The 10,504-nt window shown below is 36.0% G+C and overlaps 1 protein-coding gene across 2 annotated transcripts in view; it reads right to left on the minus strand.

Annotated features, from left to right (window-relative positions):
* zgc:110366 (uncharacterized protein LOC550476 homolog) overlaps positions 1-10,462 on the minus strand; it is a 71,865-nt gene extending 61,403 nt beyond the window's left edge. For both annotated transcript variants that reach the window (XM_059034725.1, XM_034029347.3), the window contains exon 1: positions 10,277-10,462. In XM_059034725.1, the coding sequence (XP_058890708.1) occupies positions 10,277-10,358 (82 nt within the window). In that variant the 5' untranslated portion in view covers positions 10,359-10,462. The remainder of the gene's footprint in view (positions 1-10,276) is intronic.
* Positions 10,463-10,504: the final 42 nt, after the last annotated feature.

Raw genomic sequence — 10,504 nt, forward strand, 5'->3', positions numbered from 1 at the left:
GGAGACAGTCGCTTATTATGAGTTCATCTCTGTAAAGCACAGCGTTACTGTGGCTTAAAACCACTCAAGGGAAGTGGAGATAGTAAATTAAAACAGACGGTTGAAAGTCAGGTCATGGTTACAATGCCGGGTTCTTTTATTGCAAATATTTTTTGCTGTAAATAAGACTGAGCCAAACGGCTTGTATGTCAACAGATACAAGACAACTTGCAGTCATTAAGGACGTTCAAGATGGGCCTCTGTCCAAGCTTTGGTAAACAACTTTATTTGCATGGTTTGAGACATTGAGAGGAGAACTGTGTAACAACCAACAGCACTCAAGTGTAATTAAAATGTAAATTCAGCTATTGTTACTGCATTGACATTTTGTGTATTCTGGTTGGAGAAATAAAAAAAAAAAAATCAAACACAATTCACAAAACTTTAAGGACTGTTTTATAAATATTTTAAGGACAGGTTTTAAAAGCTAATTTTTAATAATTAATCCAAGTTTGCAGTTCATCTTTTTATGTGTTTTAGAGAAAATTTATTAGTTTTAAAAAAAAACACTACTTTCATGACCATGGATCAATCTACTTTTTAGCTATAGGGAAAACTTGAAGAAAACATAAAGCTTATACCCTACAATTAACTGAAGACAACTGGAAGCACTATTCATTTGGATTCAATTAACAAATTGTTGAATATACTGCTATTGCATAGTTTTCAAGTATAAGATTTAAAAATAATTGAAAACAGATTTGAAAAAGTCAAATAGAATTAACCAATGTGATCTAATTCATTAAATCAAACTGCTTTTCTCAGGCAATTTCTCTCTCAGCAGCTTGAAAGAATAAGCAAAGTCCGTCTAAGCTGTCTGATGAGTGGTTAAACTGAATTTCATTGCGTTCAATGATCATTGTAGCGGCTGACTGGAAATGTCCCATTGGTTATCCCATTTATGTAGAAGATCAAAGAGTTAGGTTACATAATCAATGAATTGCACATTCTGGGAATTCTTCGTATTTACAGTAACTGTGTTAAAGTTGCAGTGTCCCCATTACCAAGTTTAATATTACGGTCCAATCTTGTATCTTACACAAATTGTTTCTCTAGTTTAAATGGTGTCGCACCACTGCAAGCCACACAGTGCTAAAGATCAACAGGTATCCTTATCTGGCTCCCGACCAGTAGGGGTCGCTGTGGAGCGGGGAGGCAGACCAATCCCAGACAGTTTTCCTTCCACGGGTGCACAAAGGTTAATGCAGCACTTCTTAAGGATCCACAGCCAATCTGGGATTTCTTAACACCTGTATGCCCTGCACTGGGACAGATACACACACAGGAGGGTAAAAATTCACCAGAAGCTTTGCAGAATACACAACACACACACATTCAAACTGCCTGGTGAACAAGCAGCCAAATCACGAAGCCTTTCTTTCTAGTGCACATTTTCCCACCATTGTGTGAAACATTTCTCATTAACAACCAAATTGTTTTCAGATGCTGCTCTGGAAGAAGTTTCCCTAGAAACCACTTGCTAAAAGACTGCAGCTTTCCTTTATTGAAACTTCCAGCCGTGAAAAGGCAGATATCCTGACATATATCAAATCCAATTTCCAGGGATCACTGAACCCATTCTCTTTCTTTTGGATAATGTCTTGTGACTAGGTCTTAGCCGATTGTGGTGTGCAAAGAATAACCAGTGGAAAGAAGTTTGGATTTTACCCACCGGGCCCCCCAAACCCTACACCCCAAGTTGAAATTGTTGAAAGAATTGTATATCACTGGTATCCAAAGTGAGGCTCCCAGCAGTAAGGATCTGACTTGGGAACTAACCATCACATTTTCCATACGATTCATCAATTGGTCTGTGATAAAAAAAAAAAAAAGCTGACATGTTTTAATGTAGATCTTAAAATAAAAATAAGACTAAAAACCTGTGTACAGTACTATATGTGGTAGGTAATATGACAAAGTGCACTGGATAGGAAAATTATTGAATTTATTTTACTGCTATTATTACAATAGCAGCTCTGCAAAACAAGGGGGGCCCATTTCAACACTATGGACCCTGTTTACAAACTTTAAGGTTGTTTTTTGCAGCGTGTTTATAAATGTTCTCAAGGTAAGACAAACTAATAAACCCTCTCCTCAACACCTGAAAAAAGTTTCATGAACTGCACAATTCATTTATCTGATTTATCTGATAAACATTCCTTAAGATTTTGTAAATGGGGCCCATTAACACAAACACTGGTACTAACTGCTGTAAACTAAACACTACAGTTTGCAGTTAGGTACTGTTGACTATACCAAATTCACAAAGATTCATTACCTACCTACTGTAGGGACACATTGTTTAATAGAAGTTCAGGAATGCAATCTTTATTTTTTGTGATTAATAAAAAGTCAATACGGCATATATAGAGTGTCCCTTAAGATAAAATAATACATTTGCAGTTTGAGCTGTTTGCTGTCTTCTAAAATATACCAAAATAAACTGCTCAAGTAACAATAAAGCAAAACTGCTGAGTTCAGCAATGGATTAGTGAATGGCTAAATGTTTGGTAATGTTTAAAAATAAGAGTGTGCATATTTAAACTTGGCACTTGATTGGTATTTAAGTATTTTCAGAACGGCTTAAAAGCAAGTGTTTTTAGTTTTTTAGTTTCATTTTTTAGGTTGTAGGTCACTACTAAATACAAATCCCAATAACATATTTTTCCAGGACTACTCAAAGATACAAATATGTGCAAGTGGTACTTTGAGGTGGGAAGTGGTGATTTATTATCTCTCAGTAATTGTTCATTTCATTGTGCCTCCTACCCCCCACAACGCCAGCAGACAATAGCGCAGGGCAACCTCAACCATGCGGTGGAGCGCTTTGAAAGAGTCAGTGAAGAGAATGCTGCCATCACAAAAGACTTTTGCTGTCGGCCTGGCTCCAAGTTCTTTAGCTATTTCGTCCCACTAAAACTCTTCTTTTTACTGCAAAATGGAGTATTGTAAAAAAGCACAGGGAGTGACAGCTCCCTGCACATTCAAAAAAAGCTGCCCACTAATGTGCTAAAATCTTTGCTTTTTTCACGAGTTCTGGCACTGTTTTATCTTAAGAGGTAAAAAGGGTCTGAAAAGGTATCAGCATTTCTACACTCACTCCAGAATGCTTTGCTGCAAACAGACCCTGATTGTACAGGATGGAATTAAAGGTGCAGTGTACTATTTATATATGAGCGTGAAGGTGGTCATGTACAACTTCCTTCTGCTGCTGTGGGATTACCTACAATGTCATTCTGGTCACTGCAAAAACATTGAGCAAAACGGGTGACAATAAGCAGAGTTGACTTTATCAGGAGTAAATAAATAGTGCTAGGTATTGCATTGGTGTAAATCAATATGCAGTCTATTATACTGTACATGTATTGTGCAACACAGTGTAATAATGTTATACATCAAAAGCTGTAAACATACACATCATAGTATTGTGAATGCTTTATTTGTTGGAACATTTTTTATGTGATGCTTTTATTTGAAGTGACATTGGAAATCAGTTGTAAGACTGATAAGTGTGAGTGACATTAGGTAAAGTGTTACAATTACCAAAGTGATATTAGAAGCCTACCTGCATGTTTGACTGTATCAATAAAAACTTGAAAAGTTTCACTGTAAATGGGTTCCATTAGTAAGAAACATTTCAAAATACTAGTACACCTGACAATCCTGCAAGACTACTGGTACCCCTCAATATGTGTGTACGCTTTACAGTTTCAACAGTGCAAATGGGTCATATGATCAGGGGGTAGTCCAGACCAGGTCCAAAGCACCAGAATTTTCCCTTATGCATTGTACTGTTTGTTGTTTTTTTTTTACATTAATTAAAATCAATGTTGGTACCATGCAGTATACAGAACATGTTTTCATAAACTGAAACTTATTTTGTGGCTTTTCAGGGGACATGACCCCTATACTCAGGTAAAACCAGCAGGTCTAGATGAGGACAACCGGTTTAATCATGTTTAATCTTTAAATTGTAATAAATGGAAATTAACACCTATTGTTAATACTTGCATGAATACTTGCTGACAGGGGTTCCTTCCTGTTCGCCTGTACTGTATACAGAGAGACTCGAGCAGCATCACAATTGGTCATAATCAAACGGACAATAATGATAACTTTCCAAGATAAGTGAGGAACCCCACCAGGTCTGATGAAACAGGGAAGATCGGAACTGGCGGGTCACACACACACACACTGACTTCCGATACTTCAGAAAGGAGATGACACCCAGATCTGTCACAGCAGCTCTGTGAGAAAGATGGACTTTACTTTCCCACACTAGCTGTACAATGTGTCTCAACCACGACCTGTCAGAACCTTCTTCCACAAGGGGTTAGCGGGCCACATTCTGCCCAAACATACATACTCATTTCAGGGTCTCTTTTCAGAATGTCTGTTGTGGAGCATTCCTTCAGTGGACAACAGTATCCAAGGACTAAGCCGGGAACACAATCAATACATGCGTGAATAGGGCAGGATTCCAGCACTGCTCTCCAGGGGTGAACAATGTTGTCTGTTTTTTCTCGTGATTCTAATGTTGTGTGACTTCCACATCCACATTTAATTAGATGGGCCAGGTAGCATTTTATTTGATTTCAGTAAAAGTTTTTGATTGTAACTTACAACACTCCATTTGATCCACCTATACACCCCTAGATAAGGTACATTTTACACTATTGGGCAATCCACCTGGACTCAATAAACCACTTATTAGGGGATATCCCGCAAATAACCACAGACAGGTAGTTGCAATCCAGTGCGATTCCCCAGTGCTGTACAAAATACAGCAGTGGCTTATCTTGGCAGCACATACTGTAGTAGTTTTTTTTTTTTTTTTTGTATTATTCAGCTGTGGAACTGACTACCTCAGTTGCTTCTACTGGGAGTCCATCGGTATATTCTATGATAAACCCAACACCATAAAGACATTTTAAACCTCAGCTCAACCACAAGCCTCCACTGAATGAAAATGACACATAATTGAGTTTAAAAAAGAAACATTCAACACTAAGTATTGAGAATCTTGGAAACATATTCATTTTTTCCCTATAACTGTAATGGCAGTAGCAAAAAAGGATCCCGTCTTTGAAAACACATCAGCAGTTTAATAAAGCTAGGCCTAACAGCTATCGTAAGTTTTTAACTCATAAGCGCTGATTCACTGGTCACAATAAGTCCTCCTTTCCTGTTAATAAAACCATTTGTCCCACTGATGAAGTCACTAGTGTCTGAAGTTTTGGATTAAAGCTTCATTTCTCACTACGGTCTGACACATGTCCTGAGGAGCTTTAAACAATCAATCAGAAAATCGCTTAATAAGACTTAATAAATCTTCTGTGCCAAAAGGTTCTGCTTAGGGGTGGGCACCAATATCAATATTTTGATATGATATCGATAATAATTTCCATATCGCGATATCGAGGGATTAAAAAAGATTCACGTACACTCACCGAGACATACTTTTTATTGCTAATACTGCAAAAAATACAAACGCAGTATAATCAAGTTTATTTTATATTAAGATACAACAAGCCCTATACATACCAATCATTGTCAGTCTCGTAGGCAAACAGCACATATAAAGTATTATTTAACCGTTTTATTCCATTGATTGGCGTTTTTCTTTTTCTAAGAACCCGATTAACAAATGTATTTCAAACATTCAAGAGCTATAAATGAAGAAAAACAACAAATCCACAACCTGTGTACCCTTTCTCGTATGCTCTACTCCCGTTTCTTCATCCATTTCCTCTCACCGGCCAATCCCTTACCGGAAACTATATCCTGTTTTCAAAAAGTGCGCGCATCAACTAATTAAGAAACAGGATCTCTTTTTTAAAGGGATACACACCAAAAAACAAACTGAAGAGAAACTAACATAATGATATGCGCATGCGTCAATGGTTCATTGCATTTTGTCCATGTGATTACTTACACTATTAGTATGTGTCTTTAAAATGTGAACTTTTGGTATTATAAATGAGATGTACTTTTAAAACAATCAAAACACATCTCAAAATAATGCAACATTTAGTTTACTTCCGGATTGGCTAGTCTGCGCAGTGAAGGACAGTAAATACATATTTCGGTTTGGAGGTAGCTGACGATTGCATGGATAGTAAAACAATATAACAAGACCTTGTTTTTCTCTATGGATAGTAAGACACTAAGTTAAAGTAAGATGTTGGTTTTCTTATGTAAATATCTGTTAACGTCTATATGTATGTTTCATATTGCAATTGTGTTATTATAGTTTTCTGTGTTTTGGAAGACTTCAATATTATCGGTATCAATATCGAAATACATGCACGATATCAATATACAATTTTCATGTCGTTGCCTACCCCTAGCTCTGACGATAAATGATTTTTATTAATTCAAACTACAACCATGGCCAAAGACAATATTTACAAGAGCACCCTGGCTCAGGATCAACAGCAGCAGACAGTTTACACATCATTAAAACCAAGCACTTGAAAACCAGACTATGACGTTCAATCCTAGATCACAAACGGTTACACTGTAATAATTCCTGAATCATACACATGAAAATAAATGTAATCTTGGTTTTTATCTATGGGGTATTGTTACTGAATGTTGCCAACACAAGGCTGTCACAGAAGCACTTGATATACCGTACAAGTCTAGAACTTGAACTTAAGCTATATTTAGGTGTATTTTCTTTTTTTACTTTATGATGTTTGCAACCATCCTGACTGAGTGGTTCTTACAGCAGTTTCCCATACTGTTTTTTTTTTAAGTCTCTGTTCAGATGCTGCTATCTGAGTTCAGGATTGTCTTTTCAGTTGTTTATTTCTAGAAACAAGAGCTTTTGGATCAAGTTTCATTCTTTTTGCTGGCAGTACACTGCTGTGCATTACATTGTGCTGGTGCTTACTGAGATAAAGACACTGTGGCTGGTCTAGTCTACATTACATACATCTATGGCAGGCAACTGGAACTGAACAGCAGCTTCTTGAACTCAGGTTAAAGCACCTTAACAGAGTTAAAAAGAAAGAAAAAAACAGCATTTAAGTAATTACAAAAGGAACCACACAATCATTGCAAACATCATAAAAATGTAAAAGAACAGTAAAACAAAAACTAAGAAAAAAGTAATTTGAAAAATCTACTCTTTAATATATAACACAATGACGCCAAAAGTGTTTGCTTGACAATATCTAACTCTGGTTGAAAACATAAAACTGAGTAATGGGTATTGTAGTGTATTGCAATATATTTGATAGATTTTAGTTCAGAGAGTGATGTGGTTGAAAGAGTGGAAGCTTATGACTCTGAAGTACACACTAGCTTTGGGAAATAACAACAAATACGATAATCAACAAGGTCTGTTAAACGAATGCTTTATATTATGCAAGAATGGACTAAACAAACACCAAGAAATCAACTCTTAATATACAGTTCAACATGAGCGTGGTGTCCTGCAGTTTAAGTAGTTGGCAAATCTCTTTATAAAAATATAATAAAATGTATTATAACTTAGGCCTGTATATAGGCTGTAACATTTTCTACCTAACAAATCACTCCAATCTTGTGAACCAAAATGCAGTTTTTATTTGTAAACTTGTTCGTTACCTTCACTTAAACTTGCATTTGTCACATACAGTATGACAAACTGTAATACAAAAGAGTGGTGGAATGGCCTAGTATTTTATATTCTGCACGTTATGTGAAACTGAAATGTGACATGTTGCTTTTGTTTATTTGTATTTCGATTCAATCATTGACACACTGTAAAACAAGTCATATAAAAAGGCTCTAGCCCATACTGTATGCCTTCAGAACAGCGGTCCTTAAAGTATTTTGGCAATGGGAACATTAAGATCAAGGGAATGGTCACCTTCTATTTTTGAGACCACAGCACAGTAGATTACAATGTCTTTCGTTCCCCAATCCATACATCAGCATTGCAGTGTTCCACAGTCCTAGAGGACCCTAAATCAAGGCAAGCTGGAGCCAAGACATAAAGACTGCTGGTTAACCAGCACTGAAATCCCAGAACATAAAGAAGCCCTTTCAAAACCAAACGTTGCATTACTCAACAAAAATGACTGAACCCGCATATCCTAATGGCAGCCATTGCGCTTCTCACTGTAATCCTGCATTCCATTCAGTGGCCAAAAACAAAAAAGGAATGTTACTTATGTTATTTGAAATGTACAATAGTGTTCAAATGCAAAGGCTATAACAACACACTATGGTTACACTACTATAGTTTTTATTATGGGTAATAATATAAATAATATGACAAACTATTTTGTTAAAAGTAACAAGATTTAATTGGGAGATAGTATTAACTATTAATCTAATTTAAATTAGATACATCTAATTTAAATAGTTCTTTCAGTAGGTAATGTACCATGATACAAACAATGCACACTTCTATTACGATGCGATACATCATGTATAGAATCATTACAACCCTACCAGCAACAATATGTTCCATTGCTAATTGGGTAAGGTTTTTAAATTAATTCCAATCCTATTCCGTGCACTGTCCTGTTTTCCATTGAGCTAAAAACATGTGCTTAAAGGCAAAAAATATTAACGACCCCAAACTATAAGCAGAAAGAAAAAAATAACTGTTCTTTCCTGTTTTTTTTTTTGCTTTTTTATTCCTCTCAGAAAAATAATAATAATAATTTGCCTTTACTCATATTCAAAATAGGGTTGTTTTAAATGCTTTTATTTTTTGTTTACACTTTTGTGAAGCACAGTTAAATACTGTATTGTTAGTAATGTAAAAATGTTAACAGATAATAGGTCTATATTCAATAAACAGTGCCATTGTTTAAATATCAAATTAGGACCATGTCTGTAATTTTACTTACTTTTAAGAGTGGTTCAGAGTTACGACAAACAGATTTTAAAAAATTATTTATAGTATAGTATTTTAAAATTGTGAAATAGGGTGTTTTCCTTTTGTCACATTTGAACTTTGTGGTGCCGCCCACCCATCACTCCTGTTGAAGGAATGCTGACAAATGAAAGAATTCAGATTTTCTTTTTAGATCTTCAGAGTATGTATTTCTTTTAAAAACTTTCCTTTTATTGGGTTGTTGATTAACTGCTGTTTTCTACATATGTTTGTCAGTTATTTTGGACATAAACCTAGCTGTTTTGTATCCCTAGAGTGGAGATTGACCCTTATACTGTATTCCCTGCTCAAGCCAGCTGGAGCTCTGAAAACACCACAGCAGAAACAGCTGCTAGTTAATTATTTGCAAGCACCTTCATCCCAGTTTGTCAGCTAATTAACCAGTTGATGTTTGTGCTTTTTCACTTGTGTCTCATTCACTTTCCAAAAGATAAAAACATGCCCACCTAATAACAGGCAAAAGTTGTAACTAGTGTTTAATTTTAAACACTCAGGTACATAAATGCATCATCTTATGAATAATTAGTAATATATGCAATTGACAACTGAGCACCTACTATCAGCACTTTAACCAAGCCTTGTACTGTAGAGCAGTTCTCTTACCCATCATGACTGAAACTGAAACAAGATGATGTAGCTTTTTAAACATTACTAAATGCACCAGGGTATACATTCTTTGTATCAGGATACATGACCTACTGTAAAATGTAGGGCCATTTACACAAAAATGTGTTATATAAACCCAGGTGTTTCTAATTATTTGTCCAACCCTGTTACATAATTGTACATTTGGAACTGTGAATGCATTTTTTCACGTTGAACTGTTAATATTGTTTCTATTTTTAAAGATGTACAATAAAACAAAAAATTATAAAACTTAAACTGGTTCTTCAACGTGAAGGATTGATTCTCGCCAACAGTCACTTCAAGAAGGTATCAGTACCACACAAGTATGGTACTGGGGGTGGGTAATCGTTGGGGCTAGAGGGGGGGGAAAAAGTGTATTCCATTCTTTAGACCCAACGACCCAATATTCCTAAATATTGCAATTGAAGTGTGGATTAGTGGTTAGGGCTCTAGACTCTTGACCGGAGGGTCGTGGGTTCAATCCCTGGTGGGGGACACTGCTACTGTACCCTTGAGCAAGGTACTTTACCTAGATTGCTCCAGTATAAACCCAACTGTATAAATGGGTAATTGTTTGTATATAAAAAATAATGTGATATCTTTTAACAATTGTAAGTCGCCCTGGATAAGGGTGTCGGCTAGGAAATAAATAACGAATATCCCAAAATAACACAATGCCCTGTTCCTACTTAAAAAACAAGTTGTACTTACCTAACCCTAAAATAGGAATGTGACGGCCATTGGAGAGAGGAACAGTCGGGCACATAAGTTTAGCTCCGGCTTTTGCAGACATTGTTATTAAACTTTTTTCACAGTAAATTCAAACCCAAAATGTACACTACCGCTTTAGTTACACAGAACGTGATTTCTTGAAATGCCGTTAACTGTCGTAAAAAGCAGTTTATTACGGCAGTCGTGGTTCAGGCTAATAAAAACAGC

This window comes from Acipenser ruthenus, chromosome 12, assembly GCF_902713425.1.
Source record: "Acipenser ruthenus chromosome 12, fAciRut3.2 maternal haplotype, whole genome shotgun sequence".
In the NCBI taxonomy this organism is placed as follows: domain Eukaryota; kingdom Metazoa; phylum Chordata; class Actinopteri; order Acipenseriformes; family Acipenseridae; genus Acipenser; species Acipenser ruthenus.